Below are 17,339 nucleotides of genomic sequence, written 5' to 3'. Positions count from 1 at the left end.
GAAGCTGATTGGCACAAAGTACACGTGCTGTTGGGGGGTAACTTTCCATTCAGAGTAATGTTTTCAGTTACACTGAGGAAAGCTGAGCATGATTTGTCAGTTACACTGAGACAGAGGGTAAGTCAAACAAGTAACCTTGGTGTGTTAGGATACAGAACTTGGAGGAGGCTGATGTAATTTTTTGAGTTCCTGTTTTAGGTTTTGTGCCATTCTTTCTAGTCTCTTATTACCATGCTTCTTCACCCAACCATCTACTTCCTGAAATGACATATACAGACTTCATTACTTTGTTACATGTATATACATACTACATGTACAAGTATTTCCAAGTCTGGAAAGGGTATTCTGAACTAAATCTCAGTTATGTGTACCTCAAGAATCCTTTGTTTTTTCCAGTAGAAATGATTTTTTATGACATCTGCAAACTCTGGTGGTGGATACTGAAGCTGGCTGATCATTGCATACTTTATATTATTGTAACACACATCTGCAGATATACAAATGTTTTATTTCAAAATCTAACAAAACCTTTAACATAACATGATAAAGAATCATGCACAGTCCTATATCAGTAAACTTATGTTTTCTTTTTACCTACCTTCATTATAATCATCACTGTGCTTCTTCCCAGCATCAGTTCCAATCTCCTGTTCAAATCCAGGCTCATTAAAATACGGATCAGGGACTAGGATTAAGGACTGGATTGAGACAAGCACCTGTCAGATACAAAAAAAAAAAGAAATTAGAAATAATTTTGTTTATTTAAACCATGGTGAATAGAATATATACTGAACATTATAATAGTGGACCTTGTAGTCTGTAAACACTGAAGTTTTTTTTTTTTTTTTTTGATGGGGCAAGTCAATACCTGTAATAGAGTGGAGGTCTTTTCATTCCACTGCTCCCCCTTCTGTCCCTCCCAGGTACCCAGTAAGGACAGGCACACTTTACCACACCTGTTGAAAGAAGAAATTGGAAATATGCAGATGAATGAGCACAGTCTTCTGAGAAGGCCATTTTGCAGTAAGATACCTGAGTTACATTATACATGTACATACTTGTGACGCTACTCATTTCTTCTGAGTGAAAAATTGGGGGATTTATTTATCTTTAGATAAAGTCATGGGACATAATTACATGTACACTGTATGTACCAGTAAAGGAAATATTCTTAAAAATTGCTGATGTGGCACGTAATAAGAAAAACAAGATCAAAATGGATAAGTGTGAAAATAAAACATACGCATACAAGTTGGGATTGAATCGAACTTTGCCCCCTCCTGTGGTCTGTAGGTTGACATGGGGTGGGATTTGAGGATACATGTGAGGGAAATGAATGTCAAATATAAAACAACCTCCAGAATATGGTGTACCTTCAGGTCTGAAAGAGAAAGTTGGTTTTCTTTCATTGGAAAAATAAAAATATTAGAAGAGAGTATGGAAGGGAAATACATTTCCAAACAGAAAAACGGTCAATACTGCTAAGAACCTACCCTGTAATTAATGCTTTCATCAAAGTTAATTTGTCATCATCCTAAAAAGGAGAGGAGATCATGTTCAGGGAAAATCATCGAATATTAATGTGTTTTCATATTATTCCATCATCAATACATCAGATATTTTCCTGTAATACTCACAGTTCTGACAAATATACTAGAAGATAATTCCAAAGGAAGAGAGGTGGAAAGAGAAGATAACTCTTGGGCAATCCGCAACACCTGTTAAAGAGAAGAAAAGGACTCAAGCATTGCTTTATTTTTGATAAACAAAACTTTATCTTGTTATGATTCATGTGTGACTACTTATCAGTATGTATTATCTTCTGATTTTTACAAAGTTCAAACAAATGTTTTTTTGTGAATAAAATGACAAAAAGAAGATCAAAATATCTATATTTTCTAACCTGTTTCTGTAAGACATTTTGTGTGTGCTTGAAGTCTGATGCATAGTTGTGACAGCTTGTGCCCTCCACTGGAAAAGAGGAAAATGTGATTTTAGAAATTAAACATGATTTATCTGGTACTAAGAATAAAAATAACAGAGAGAGAATATTACTTACAAGAAAACGATGCTGTTGCCAACTGTAGAGGCTGCAATGCTCGTTTATATTGAACTTCAACAACTTGTGCCTGCTAAAATGTATAAAAAAACATTAAGTTTGCATAGACAAAAGAGAATATTCAACTAGTTGAAAACTGAGAATACATCTTAGTATACAATGTTCATGAGCATGAAAAATGCGATACAATTGAACTTCTGTATCTTGAACACCGATATCTCGAATACCATGGATATGTCGGAGGGATTTTGAAGTCCAAACACTAATTTCTTGAGTATTTTACCCTGGATATCTCAAATCCTCAAATATCTCGAAGTATTTTCTCAGTTCTATCAAGTTTAAGATTATGAGGCTTGACTCAGCTTTTCTCCCTTCAGTTGCAACCATAATGTTTACTGTAAACATGTATTCCTTGTATTTACATGTGCTTTACATCACAAATCAGGAAAAGTAAAGTAGCTTTACTTGTTCATAGTGGTCTCCCTTTAATTGAGGGTTTTTTTCTTGATTATTCATCATTTTTTATTTAATTTAGTTTTTCCCTATTCTGTTGTGACCTTGTCTTGTTCAGGGGAGCCATTACCTGTTCAGATGAAACTTCTTCTTGTTTAGGGGAATTTTTGTCACTCTCTAGTGATGATTGACTAGATGTTGAAGAGCTGTTTGATAATAATCCATCCAATTCCAGCATACCTACACAACAGATTGTTAACATTTAAATATACTTAAAACCAGTCCATTTTTTATTCATAGAATATAAATTGAATTACTTTTTTATTACAAAAAAATAGGCTACTTACCCTTTACCAGATTAAAGAGAACTGCAAATTCTCTGTAAAAAAAAAAAATTAAATACAGTATTAAAAAAAACCAAAAACATGATTTTCTTGATGTCATATTCACAAAATGGTAAATCTCTGCGTAATAACATTTTTATCATTAATGCTGATACCTAGCCAATTTTTCTTCAGCCATTTCTGACTCTGAAGATGGAGGGGAACTAAGCGTGCTAGGTGAACTTCGACATCTGGTGAAACATTTGGGAAACAAATTGAAAGAACTGGTGGTAGTCTCGGTCTCTGTGGGTTTGGGAGGCTGTGCCTTTGGTACGCTTCCGTTCCCAGCTTTGTTCAGGTGCCGCAGCATGATTGAAGCACGCTGCTCCAGCTGGGACAACAGCTGATAAATAGACATCTCCTGATTGGGTAATGCACACAACAAGGGCAGAAACTGTCTCTGGCGTGCTGAAATGTTGTGTAATCTGTAGTCCAACATAACTCAATGTGTTTGAAATAGTTACCACTATTTCATAAAGTTTTGGATAATTATAGAGTTTGGAATTTAATTTTTTTAACTAGAACTTTTTTTTTATTTAAAGTGAATAAAAAAAAAATGCACTTTAAATTGAGTGTACAGTAAAACTTATCCATTCCAGATGGTACGTATTCTGAAATCTTGCTTAATATGATGAAAATTTTAGTTCCTTTCAGTATATCTAATTGCTTAAAATGTTGTCTAATCCAGATGTTGTGTAATCTGGCTAAATTCTATGGAACCAGTGGTGTTCAGAGTAGACAAGTTTCACTGTACTTCTATACTTACCTAATTCTTTTACAATATCTACTATAACTTTATACACCTGAAAAAAAAGTAATAAATGTAAGTGCATGTATCTCATCATCATCTTTACTGTAGCTTTCTTTACATTATTATCTTTGAACGTGCACACAAACCTCTGAATGCCTGCAAATCTCTAAGAATGAATCTGCCATTAGATATTGCTGTAAAAAGGGGAGAAAGTATAAGTAACCCATTTAAATTGTTTAAATTTAATCTGTTGTCAAATGAGCATATAGATTCTTTTCAATATTGTTGACATAATTCAAAGAGTACCTCAATGAATGGTATAAGGGCAGATCCTTCTAGAACGGTGTACATATCATAAACTGGATCCACTCCTTGTCCTGTGTCTTGGATCCCTGGGTCTTTCAAACTATCTCGGGGACGAGGCTTCAACTGTGGTGCATGCTGGGAGTACAATAACTTTAACTCTTCTAGAATTTGGTGAAGTACACTCTCAATCTAAAGACAAAATATATTTCAATATACAGTGTATCTGTAGAAAATCTGAATATAATGCAAAAACAAGTTTCAAGACCACAATCAGCTTGCAAAGCACAAGAATTAAACCCACATATGAAGTTTATATTTCATATACAGGTATCTCCATATCTGGGGAAGATGATATAATACATGTACTGGTAATTAACACATTACCATACCTTATTATCCTTTTCCTTCTGGGCAGCAAGATAAGCATTTATATCCCACTCTGAAAAAAATACATAAATTTTTCTTTCCACTGAAATAAAATTACTTGTACATGTATTACAAAATAAAATTACAAAGATCATGAAATGTTACAGTTTAAACTTTTTCCTGAAAAGTATATATATATGTAAATGTACAGTAATGCATGTACGATGTTGCCTGTCAATAAAAATAACATTTGAGGTGAATATTTTACCTGGTCTATTGTGATGGCCATATCCTGTACCTCTTGCCCAGTACTCCCTACTGAATTCTTGTCTTGTCTTACTCTGTCAGAAAACATAACATAAATGAACTATTAGGCTTAATAAGCACATATCAGCACAGGTTGCAAGTATATATAACACAAGTTCAGTTTCAGTAAATAAAGCACATGGTAAGTGTTAGTAAAAGCAGCACATATTTTTCTTTAAGTATGGGTACCTGGTTTGTAAATAAAGTTCAGGTTCATTTTCAGAAAAAAAATTACATGAATAAACTTTTAGAGTTGACTTTCTTAAATCTGCTCATCTCTCACATATACAGAATGTAATACCCTTTTCAACCATAGAAGCCTTTTTCTGGACTTACTGGTGTAGGTAGAGACTTGATGGCTGCCATTTTGTCTACATCCATCTGAAATCTCAAATTCACTCGAGGAACAACTTCACTGACCTAAAACATATCAATGTCTTCTATATCTAAAGTTCATGTGCTTGAATGAATTCATAGTACAACATTAAATTACATTAATTAACTTTTTTTTTAAATTAAAAATCACATGATTAGTTGTTAAATCGTATATGTATATACATGTACATGTGTAGAACCTAGAACGATGTATCATAGCTTGAAATTTCTCGTGATACAATTCAAATTCTTGTAATTTTTAGCATCTTATCCTCATCAAGCAGTAGCCAGTTGGATCCTCCCCCCAGAACTTTTGACATACCAGAGCTAGAGTAAGCAGGTGATGTTCCATCTCTAGGTAAGCCCCATGAGGATATTTCTGTACATCATTTCTCTCACTTTCTACCTCCAGTCTACATTATACAAAAGAGGAACTCATAATGAAACAAGCTCAAAATCTGAAGTGTAAAGTACTTATAAAGACACAATGTTCCATACAACAAAGTTAAGACATAGATCTTGGAGATGGATACCAATTTTTATTTTTGTTACATGTATTTATGGTGCTCATGATCAGAATGAATGTTTCTTTATGAGTCATATTTTGTCTCTAGGGTGTAAAATTTTATGAAATATTTTAACCAAATTACAACTGTGTGTATAATAATAATAGACAATTTCATTGTCCCTGGAGTATCACTGTCGCTGATTAACTGTACGTCTAGCAATGTTTATAAATACACCAAAAATATGTCAGATAACTTAGTGTTACTCGTACAGTCACATGTTTTGTTAGCATGCTGTACCTTGCCCACTGTTGTAAGAAAGACTTGATTTCCAGTATAACGCTCTGCATGTCTTTGGTTGGGGACCAGTAGGACAGTTTTAACAGCTCCATGTTGGTCACTCTCTGCATCATAAAGCCCTAAAAATGCCATCACAATCACTCAATGCTCCCATTTTAAAATGCAAAAACACTGATCAATGCATTCATCCCCAACATAAATCTAGTTTAGCTACTAAAATTCAAACAATTACTTCTAAACATAATTTTTTCTATCTGAATTTGTGTCCTCTTTCTTTTTTTTTTTTTTTAAGAAATGTTTTGCTAGACATGAATGTACCAACAAGTTACATTTTGTATGTAGGCATACCAGTGTTTACTGATAAAAAAAAAATAATAAAATGAAACAGGTGAGATGAGTCAATATTAATGTACGCTGACTTGTAGAATGACTTACTTGAAGTCTTGGTCTCATGACTTTTACAAGTGGTGGATAAAATGGATAAAGATCAATCTGGAACATCTGAAAAACAAAGTAAGTGACAGCATGTCCTCATCATTGTTCATCTACAGGTTTATAATCTAGTATCAACCAAAACTTCAGTCTTTCCTTCAAAATCATGACCTTAAATCTGTAGATTTATGCTGAATAGAAAATGCACCTTAAGTTGACTTCAGTACAGATAGTGCCATTTTAAATTGTTATTGTATCAAAAAGCCATTTATCTTTTATTTTAAAATACTTCGGTGGAGATTTAGAGAAAATTTTGTTTTGACAACTTTTGAGGAACTGAATTTATTCAGAGAAATCCATGAAGTTTTAATAATACAACCTGAAGTCTGTTTTCATCTAGATATACAGTATATACTGGGTAGTATCTCAACAGTGCACAGTAAACTTACCATTTCAAGTTCAATGTAGTTATATCCAAAGTTCTTCTCAATAACACTCAAATCTTGACTCAGCTCACTAGTAGAATACATGTGTATATAAAAGTATTTCATCAAATCATAAATATTAATCCATCTGTATGTATGTGAAGACAATTATTATTTATTCATACTGACCTTTTGGGGTCAAAGTTAAATATCTTGACCTGCCAGTGATATATGTTATCATCTATAGGTTCAGCTGTGAATCCAATTTGCTACAATGAGAATATCATAACAGTTCTGACTTCAAGCTTTAATCTGTTTTATGACAAACAAAACATGTTTAAAAAGAGATCATAAATATAACAAAGTCATTTTCTCTCAAGCATGCACTAATCAAAATGCCTTGTAAAATCAAATGCATGTACAGTAAAACCTTTCTAATCTGGACACCAATGGTTCCATATAAATTGGCAGGATTAGAAAACATTCCAAATTAGATAACATTTAAAACAACTGAATTTACTAAAAGGGACTTAAATTTAACATCATATTAGGCAAGACTTCAGAATACACAAGATTCAGGTTAGACAAGATTCACTGTAGTACACATTCTATTTATCAGTAAGTCAAATAATTCCCTGCAAGTCCCTGCAGACTGAGAGGATGCAACTTTTCTGACAAATTTTTCCACAGTTAATTTATTAATTTATATAAATATATGAATTTATATATTCTATAAATTCAATTTTTAAAGTTGTTTAACCTTTTCATTTTCCATGATTCTGACAAGGTCATTAGTAAGAATTCCTGCAGCTCCAGAACTGGTAAACACTGGGGTGACAGAAGGGGTGGCAGCAACTGTAACAGGACAGTCAAAAATATAGGAGTCACTGCAATAATATATACATGAGCATAAAAAAATAGACTACTTGGTAACATTTATTTCTTTTAACTCTTTTACCTGCTCCTAAGGGGTGGGGATCACTTGTCATTTTTAAAGATTCCCTTAGTTGGGCCTCTTTTTGTGCCCATCGTTTCTGTTTAAAGATAAAAGTGTAAGTATATATTCATTTTTATTATCTCAACATAACATAATAAATCTGAGTTACTACTGATCTAAAATATATGTACATGTACCTTTTTGCGAGCAACTTTCAATTCCCATTCTGTCGTAAATGCATCATCATCAGCTAATATGATTGTCTGCAAAAAAAAAGAGTCTGCATAAATTTCAGATTTTACAAACCCAAATTGCACATGGTAAGTTCTGTTTGCATTGTTTATCCCCTAGCAAAGACAGTACACGGTTTGTGTGGGTGCGACTAAATTGTTTCCTAGACTTCTACAAATGACTTAGGGAAATGACTTCAATACTTCAAAGACACATAAAAATAAATGGAATTTTTTCATCATCAGACATCAGTTTCCAAGCAAAAACAACAATGATCATTTAATATTGTGTAATCACCGACTTTTTTGAATGTGTGTAATAGATGTATATCTTTGAATGATAAACAAGCATACCAATCAAATCTACATGTACATTTCATTCTCCTTCAGCAAATACTAAAATAAACTACAACATTTTTTTCATTTTTCATTACTATGAAAGCATTCCCTTCATGAGGTATTTATTTTCAATGCTCATGATATTCAATCTGATGACACATTTTAATACATTGTGTTCACTTTTTACTAATGGGATGTTTTTTTTCATTTTGACATGTGACTTTCCATATTAGGGCATGACTGAATCTGACCTCTTGCTCCTCCCCTTCATCCTCTTCCTCCTCTTCAGACATTGGCTCCATCTCCTCATCACTAAGCTCCTCCTACAGAATAACAATGACAGCCTTATACTAACTTGGCAGTAGAAATCACTGACAGTTTCATTATATGCCATTCAAAATTATAAGGTTATCTGTTCTTTAATAGAACAAATACTGTGGATTCCTAAATATATGCAAGGAATTACATGTACATGTAATTATCACATACTCTCAAAAGAAACGTCACTTTTATATTTATATTGCTGAAATACATGTAAAAACTCTTGATCAACAGTCCATGTGTGAATTCATATTCTCTTGATTTGATTTCTATGAGTTATTTGACTCATTTCATGATATTAAGTACTTGCCTTAAACAAGTAATCTACAATATATCACTTAAAAAAAATGTCATATACACAGTGACCATAAAATGCACATACCGGTACTATTTTAACACAAACAATATTTTTTTATCTACATTTTGTGCGCACTTGCCTCTGAGGTTGAAGGACTTTTTTGGGATTTCTGATGAGTGTATAAAGCAACAGCTCTGAAGGAAAAAAACACAATCATACATGTATCTATAGTGAATAAATATGTGCCCTGTGTAAATATTACCCTTAACTACATGTTTGTGCAATTAAAAAAATAAATATGTTCATAGGACACGAATGTCCTGCCCATGGCAAGGAACGTGAAAAGATATGTACCATCCTTCTATGGTAAGAGATAATGCTAAAAATCATGAAAATAGGAATAATTTTTGCATTTTTTTTTATATAAAGAACTTTGTTAACTGCAAAATGAAATAAATGATGTGGGGTCAAGGTGACTGAAAAGGCCAATTTAACTCTGTACACAGTTTGAATAAAATATCTTTTAAAAAAGAAGTAAAGGTTAAAGGGAAGGTCAAGGTCAGAAAATTATGATACAGTTGTAAAGTTTTCACCAAACTGTATTAATGTATGAAGTTTGATGACAATATTATGAACAATTTCTTCTTTACTTTGCTAAATGCAAAACAAATAATAATGAGGTCAAGGTCATATAGAAAGTAAAGAAAAATCTGGAACAATTACTTAAAAACTTAAATGCCGAAAAGGAATAGTGGAATCAAGGTCACAGGGAAGGTCAAGGTAAGAAAAAAATGACACACTTGTAAAGCTCTCACAAACATGTATCAGTATAAGAGTTTGATAAAAATATCTTCAATAATTGTTTTAAAACTGAGATAATACACAACAGGAAAATAGTGAGATTAAGGTTATAAGGATGGTCAAATTCAGAAATTAATGACACTGTTGAATAGCTTTCATTACTTTGTATCTTTTTCATGATTTTCGATTAAAATATCAACAAGAAGCCCATGGGCCACAACCCTCACCTGAGTTCACTAGGGCCCTGCTGTTCAATCCTATGTAAAACATTGATAACATACTGTGGTCCCACCCTATCAACAGAGTCAAGATTTGAACAAAATTTAATCTTCACTACCTGGGAATGCTTCCATATAAATATGACCAATCAGGGTCTTGCTCATAGTTCTTACAGTTCTCGAGAAGAAGATTTTTAAAGATTTTTCTTCTATATTTCAAGGTAAAAATTTCATCCCCTATTGTTACCCTACATAGCTATTCCAGTGGTCTTGATTTGAACAATTTAGAATCTACACTTCCTCGAAAAGCTTCCACATAAGTTTCACCTTTTCTAATTCAATGGTTCTTCATCAGAAGACTTTTATTAATTTTTCTTATATATTTCAGTGTCAAAATTTGATCTTTTATCGTGGCCCTACCTTACTCCAGGGGATCATTTTTGAACAATTTAGAGCCTACACTCCATCAGGAAACTTCCTAACAAGTTTCACCTTTTCTGGCCCTGTGGTTCTTAAGATTTTAAAATATTTTTCTAACATATTTCAATATAAAACTTTCATCTCTACTGTGATCCCACCCCAACCCAAAGGGTCATGATTTGAAAATTCAGAATTTATACTTCCTTATGAAGCTTCCACATGAGTTTTGCCTTTTCTGACCCAGTGGTTCATGAGAAGAAGATTTTTAAAATACTTTTCTTATATATTTCAATGTAAAAATTTCATCCCCTATGTGACCCCATCCTAATCCAGGGGGTCATGATTTGAACAATTTAGAATCTACTAGGGATGTCAAATCGGTCAATTTTTGATAATCGGCTACTTGGACGTTTTTCCAATCGAGTACCCGGGTACTCGGTAAAAATATAAATACAAGTGTGTTAATTTTCTTGAGCCCCGTTAAGCTATATTAAACTCCAAAGCTGTTTTATCATGTTTATAAATGTATTTAAACATTGAGTCCAACGGGGATGATTTTTTGGTACATGTACTATATTTATTTTTCAAATAAACACAAAAGACACAATTAATACATCAAAAATTAGAAAAAAATTGTTTACAGTTCTTCTTATCAACGCAATAGGAGGACAATCTGTTACGCAGGTTTGTGGTGGTTAGACTAGCGAAAGAGAAGGAACGGACGTTGTTGGGATCGCTAATCTAATATTATTTCATATGCTGGTTGTTTCCCCCGTATACACTAAACTTACTACGCAAACTGACTTTCAATATTTTTTGAATCTTTAATTATTTCTAAATATTTCTCAACTTTTGAAGTGGGTACTAGCATGTCCGATTTCGGTGCTGTATATTAACTTAATAATTTTAAAATGATTTGAAGATAATCGACCATATTTAAACGATGTTCACTGAAAACAAACATTGAAGCCATCCAAAAATTAAGGACCACAATAGGTGAGAACAGCTGTATACCAGGTGATTGGTCACTAATTAATGTATACACACTGCCACAGGCGATAAGGGGTGTTTCACAGGTGTAAATGACGACACGCTTATTAGCGTATGCATATTAAAGTTATTTTTTGGATAAGTTTTTGATAAAAATATGTACTTTGAAATAAGAAAAAATACACATCCAAGTAACCGAGTACCATTTTTAGTATTCGATACTCGGACGTTCGATTGAGTACCCGGTTAACCGGGTACTGGTTGACATCCCTAGAATCTACACTTCCTCAGGAAGTTTCTACATAAGTTTCACCTTTTCTGACCCAGTGGTTCTTGAGAAGATTTTTTTATTGACCCAACACTATTTTTGCCTTTTCTTGATTATCTCCTCTTGGAAGAGGGCTTGGCCCTTCTTTTGAACAATTTAAAATTTCCTTTCCCCATGGATGTTTTGTGTCAACTTTTGTTAAAAGTTGGCCTTGGGTTTTTGAGAAGAAGTCAAAAATGTGAAAAGTTTACAGACAGACAAAGTAAAAAGAAAATGAAACAGTTGTAAAGTTCTCACCAATATGTATTCATGTGCATGTATATATTTTTATAAAAATATCTTGAATAGTTAGTTTGAAACTTACCTTAACACAATATAGGGAAAAGTGAAATCAAGGTAACAGGGAAGGTCAGGGTCAGAAAATTATGACAGAAGTAAATAGCTCTCACCACTATGTATCAGTGTACCAATTTTCAATTTTTGGTTAACATATCTTGAACATTTTCTTTGAAAACGAGCTAAATGCAATGTGTAATGAAGGAACAAGGATTGGAAGGATTGAAAGACAGCCTGATCGAAGGATGGACGACGGACATGTCAAACACTATATACCCTGGCATAAAAAATACATATGTATCACTTTGATAACAAAGCATGTAACAAAGCATACTTGTTGAGAACATCTTCTAGTGAAAGGGGTTGTGTGGCTTCTTTCAAAATCTGAAAGAAAAAGAATTTTTTGTATAGGTACATTTATTTAAATTCTATAGACAGAATAAATGCTTCATCTAGATCCCTACCCCTCTATCCACCCGCTTGGAGATGGAAGACCTTTATAATAAGATCAAGAGGCCCATGGGCCACAATGCTCACCTGAGTCACTTATCCCCCTTCTGCTCTTTATCTGCAGATTTGTTTCCCTGTATATTCCAATGTAAAACCTTAAGTCACATATTTTGGACCCATCCTACCTCCAGGGGTCATGATTTAAACAAATTTGAATCTATAATACCTGAGGATGCTTTCATATAAAAATGACTTATAATCATTTAAAGATTTTTCTTATATATTCCTATGTAAAAATTTGATCACCCATTGTGGCCCCTCCCTACCCCTTGGGGTCATGATTTGAACAAATTTGAATCTACACTACCTGAGGATGCTTCCACATCAATATGACTAATCATGGTTTTGCTGTTCTTGAGAAGAAGATTTTTCCTATATACAAAGGTTTATCAAAAAGTTCGTGGACTGATGCGATAAAATTAATACTATGTAGTCGTTGATTACAAAATTTATAGGGAACATAAATCAACAAAAGTTTAAGAAGTATTGAAATTTCAGCTTGATATGTTTATAATTTGCCAAATTATCATTAAATAAAAAGGGCATTATATGATCACCCAGCGCTGTCGTCATTTAGTTTCATGAGGTCTGACAATGCTCATTATTTTCAATGCCCGTACTCTCTGCCTCAATATACTTATCTTGATGAGATTCTCTAGAGTAAAGTTAAGACCTAAACCCGTCTTGTTTATATGACTATACAATGTCATGAACACCTGATTTCAATGCATTAATATTGTAAATATTAAATCTATACAAAGGACAAGATCCTCGCTTGGTTTTGCCAGCATAATTTTCTTGGCAGAGTTCAATGTCAACCAATGATCAACGTCACTTTTCGACGTGACTGACTTTGGACACCCTGACAACAAATAGACATTAATCGTGTGTCTCTTTTCTTGCTGAATCGTTTTTGGTATTTAAAAACAAGTACTCTGGATGTATTTTATTTCTCTGTAGCCTATTTAAACATTTACTAGGTCTATGCCAGGTTTTCCAGGGGTTGAAACTTTACAGAATGTTGTAAAATGACACCCTACCCCCTTTCGACGTCATTTTTAACCCCTTTATTGTTTGGACATTGCATATAAAATTAACAATAAAATTACATGGAAAATACAGAATGAGGCAAAAATTGCAACTTTTACGGAAAATATGTGTCATATCACATGAGTGACTTAATGGGATTATAGAATGACAAATGCTCATATTAGAAGAGTTTTTCACATTACACTCGGGTAGAAAATACGTCATGTTCGACGTTGTGCCTCCTGGACATATCATTGCTTACAAAAACATTTACGATTCACTAAAAAATAAAACTTGTGATTCATAGTTTATTTTACAGATAGAAAAGAAGATACTTATTTAATGTTTAAAAATTCATTGATGCATCTCAAGCGGTTTTAATTTTATGACGCTAGTCCAAGAACTTTTTGATAACCCCTCGTATTTCTATGTAAAACTTTGATCTCCCATTGTGGCCCCACACTACTCCCTAGAGTCATTGTTTGAACAATTTTGAATCTACACTATGTCAGAATGGTTTTTTTTGTAAGTTTCATCTTCTCTAAACCAGTGGTTCTTGAGAAAAAGATTTTAAATGATCACACCCAATTTTCACTATTTCTTTATTATCTCCCCTTGGAGGAGGGTGTGACCCTTCATTTGAAAGAAAAAAAACTTGAATCCCATTCACTCAATGAGTCTCTGTGCCAAGTTTGGTTGATATCTGCGCAGTGGTTCTGGAGAAGAAGAAGACTGAAAATGTTTAATACATTAACAGACAATGGACAAATTCTTATCAAGTTTTGGCTCAAGTGAGCTTATACATGTGTATTTAGAAATAGTAGACTTATTAATGATGAAAATAGAAGACCTTAATAAGAAAATCCTACAGAAAAATTAAAACATCTTACACTGAATGGAAGATCTTTATTCCTTTGATAAATCAAGTAGTGGTAGACTATTGATCCTTTTACTCTGCTATATTCTATTTTTTTATAAGTTTAAAGTATAAACTAATACCTCGTTTAGACTTCTGCTCCATGCACTTATAAGAGAATCAGCCTCAACATAAAAAGCTGTCTCACCCTCTGGGTAATCTAAAACACAAAGACAACATCCTTCACTCATTCAGCATAAAATACAATGTCATTTTAAAAATTATATATTTGTACACAAAAGCAATTACTTGGCTGGGCAGAGATTTCCTTGAAGCAAGTTGTATCAATGACTGCTTCATATCCTGCTAAGAAGAAATTAAAATGTCTCTTAAAATATCACTTACTTGTTGGTACATGAAGTTTGAATTCATGTTCACTTGCAAGTAGCAACACTAGGACAACACAGCCATTTCGATCGGTATTATTCTACAAAAGAAGAGAGTGATATAATATGAAACAATAAACTTCTGTGGCTTGTGAATGTTAAAGTCGACAAATTTTCTTGCATCTGTAAAATCAAATAGAATTTTAACTACAGTCAAACCTCGTTATCTCAAATACTATGGGACCAAGAAAAAAACTTTGAGATATCCAAGGATTCAAGATATCCAGGGTAAAATGCTTAAAGAATAAGGGGTTGGGACCGTCAAATCACTTTGGTATTTACATGATATTTGAGATATCAGTGTTTGAGATACCAAAGTTTAACTGTAATTCTACAAGGAAGATAAATAGATTAATAATTTTTAGGGATGTCAAAATATTTATTTTCTGTAGTCGAATATATTCGAAACTTTTTTGGAAACTAAAATCTTATTTCAAACTTCACTGGTACATGACATATTTAACCCGAAGTCCCCTTTTCTTAAAATTATTAAAAAGTAACATCAAATGTTACACACAAATGTTTACAAGGACCTAAAATGTATGATTTCCCAGTCAATCATGTTCATAAATTGATCCGTAAAGTCGTTTTTTTTAGGAAGCATAAAAAATGACAGTATGATATATTATTTTAAAGGTTATTAAAATTATGGGGGGGGGGGCACACACAGTAAATTTGTGATAATGTTGTATTCTTAAATATTTGAATATACTTTTTGTACCAACTATCAAAATGTCTTTAAAATACATAAAAGAATATTAATTTTATAATAATTATCTTAGTGTCAAAACATGTCATGACTATAATGGGTACATGGTATGAGATCAAGTCCCAATTCATAATTTTACAAAGAAAGCGCAGTGTAACGAGATAATTCTATTACAAATTAAAACAACACATTAATTGACAAATAATACTCGCAGAAATGAAGCATTTCTAATTACTGTACTTTCTACATATAAAACCAGCAGTTTTTAATGAGGAAAATTATCTTATTGACTGTGTCTGAGGAAAGACGGCCGGTTTCTCAATTTTAGGATGAGAATTCTATCTCTTTATCACTCTTTTATTGAAATTTATTTATTCGAATGTCGATCGTTTCATTATTCGATCGTCGGTCCATTCGACTGATGGTCGAATAGTCGACTATTCGTTGACATCCCTAATAATTTTTGGTCTCACTTTGTCTGTCCATCTGTCCATTTGTCTGTTAATCTGTTTGTCTGCAAAAAAATTTAACCAATTTCATGTGGTTTCTTTGTAAAAATTTAAGACCATTGACAAATTTTGATTTAAGTCTAAGACTATTTCATACTTCCTTGGGCCCAGATACAAGTACCTATATTTTCCGATCCTTAATATAGTCACAGACTATATTTCTAGACATATATGTTCATGTTGACTTATAACGAGAATCACAATGAATTAGTTATTTTTGATCAGTTGTCTTTACCTTCCAGTGCATCTATTGCATCTACACAAACAAAAGGGACACACTAGACAGAACATTCTATCGTTAAAATTATATTGTCCTATGGACCTGGTTTAACGATAGAATTTGTTTCGGGTGTTGTCAATGTAGCAAAATAAACAAGGGAACATAATCATGATAATTCCAACCTAATCATTTACTATGAATATGAATACCATGAATAATCCAGAGAGTTCCAAATATCAACATGGCATGTTAATTCAAAGCAAGAAAAAAATGTTGAGGAATGAGTTGAATTTTTGTCTTTATATGGATTATTTTTTTAGGGTAAAAGGCATACATATACAAGCTCGAAAAGGTTTGTTATGATTAACTTCATAGTTATTTTCAGTGTAACTTTTTCTGTGTACTTCAAAATTGTTTCTGAGCGACCTGCTCCAATTAGCTACTATATGAGATGTATTCTGTGTTGAGGACATGTCTTCCTCCGATCCCAGAGCTGTTGAACTATGCAAATAAATAAATTCGGATAAAAACAATGATTTGTTGAAAAGCAAAAAAGAATAGGATATCGTGTATATATTTATTTAAATGTCCAGGTCGTCTCTTTTTCACCTGTCATTTCCAGTCCACGGTCACAGGAGACAGCAGTTACAGATATAGTAATTTGTATATAATTTCCTTCTAGATTGTACAAGAAATTCCTTTGCTAGCAACATTTGAATATTACTACCTGTAACTCAATACTTCATACGGTTTACACTTTTACGAGTTGTATTAGTGAGATGAAATGAGGCAAGAAATTATGAGATTACCTCTAACAAGTAAATCAGGTCTGAATTATCCCTCTCTTGCCATTTTTCGAAGTCTCTATTTAAATGTTCAATGATATCACTATTGGAGTCTGCTGTCATATCCATTTTCTTGTATGTTTTTATTCTGCTTACTAAGCTTTGACTTTTTTTACAACCGGAAGTTGTAATATTTATTAGTACTTCTTTAACCTCTATGTTCGAAGAGCAACACAAAGGGAAATAACTCTCACTCCCTCTCTCTCTCACTCTCTCTCTCTGATCCACACATATAGCTTATTTAAATTAGAACATTGTTTTGAAACATATTTGATTTTTGAGAAAAGTTTTATGTAAATTTAGATTTATGAATCGGGGTGTTGACAGAGATGATCGAATTTGTGATCTTTGTTCCTCCAACATATTTAGGAGACGAATTCCACTATCTTTTAGAA

General features: G+C 32.9%; 1 protein-coding gene across 1 annotated transcript in view; it reads right to left on the bottom strand.

The window, feature by feature from the left end:
- Positions 1-17,075, bottom strand: part of LOC133184533 (uncharacterized) — a 37,552-nt gene extending 20,477 nt beyond the window's left edge. The window contains exons 1-32 of the mRNA XM_061319622.1: positions 16,909-17,075; positions 14,621-14,702; positions 14,359-14,435; positions 12,155-12,204; positions 8,927-8,981; positions 8,420-8,491; positions 7,797-7,862; positions 7,621-7,696; positions 7,423-7,517; positions 6,852-6,931; positions 6,687-6,753; positions 6,241-6,306; positions 5,806-5,924; positions 5,322-5,412; positions 4,961-5,044; positions 4,587-4,659; positions 4,342-4,391; positions 3,953-4,141; positions 3,793-3,840; positions 3,662-3,698; positions 3,012-3,303; positions 2,860-2,891; positions 2,643-2,752; positions 2,060-2,132; positions 1,904-1,971; positions 1,638-1,718; positions 1,494-1,534; positions 1,244-1,381; positions 869-956; positions 599-716; positions 372-487; positions 151-258 (exon numbers count right to left, since the gene is read on the bottom strand). Coding sequence (XP_061175606.1) covers positions 151-258; positions 372-487; positions 599-716; positions 869-956; positions 1,244-1,381; positions 1,494-1,534; positions 1,638-1,718; positions 1,904-1,971; positions 2,060-2,132; positions 2,643-2,752; positions 2,860-2,891; positions 3,012-3,303; positions 3,662-3,698; positions 3,793-3,840; positions 3,953-4,141; positions 4,342-4,391; positions 4,587-4,659; positions 4,961-5,044; positions 5,322-5,412; positions 5,806-5,924; positions 6,241-6,306; positions 6,687-6,753; positions 6,852-6,931; positions 7,423-7,517; positions 7,621-7,696; positions 7,797-7,862; positions 8,420-8,491; positions 8,927-8,981; positions 12,155-12,204; positions 14,359-14,435; positions 14,621-14,702; positions 16,909-17,013 — 2,847 coding nt within the window. The 5' untranslated portion in view covers positions 17,014-17,075. The remainder of the gene's footprint in view (positions 1-150; positions 259-371; positions 488-598; positions 717-868; positions 957-1,243; positions 1,382-1,493; positions 1,535-1,637; positions 1,719-1,903; positions 1,972-2,059; positions 2,133-2,642; positions 2,753-2,859; positions 2,892-3,011; positions 3,304-3,661; positions 3,699-3,792; positions 3,841-3,952; positions 4,142-4,341; positions 4,392-4,586; positions 4,660-4,960; positions 5,045-5,321; positions 5,413-5,805; positions 5,925-6,240; positions 6,307-6,686; positions 6,754-6,851; positions 6,932-7,422; positions 7,518-7,620; positions 7,697-7,796; positions 7,863-8,419; positions 8,492-8,926; positions 8,982-12,154; positions 12,205-14,358; positions 14,436-14,620; positions 14,703-16,908) is intronic.
- Between the last annotated feature and the right edge of the window lie 264 nt (positions 17,076-17,339).

Source organism: Saccostrea echinata, unplaced genomic scaffold, assembly GCF_033153115.1.
Source record: "Saccostrea echinata isolate AGI-Se365-2 ecotype Australia unplaced genomic scaffold, CSIRO_AGI_Sech_v1 ptg000010l, whole genome shotgun sequence".
Lineage (NCBI taxonomy): Eukaryota > Metazoa > Mollusca > Bivalvia > Ostreida > Ostreidae > Saccostrea > Saccostrea echinata.
This window is presented reverse-complemented; position numbering and strand designations above follow the sequence as displayed.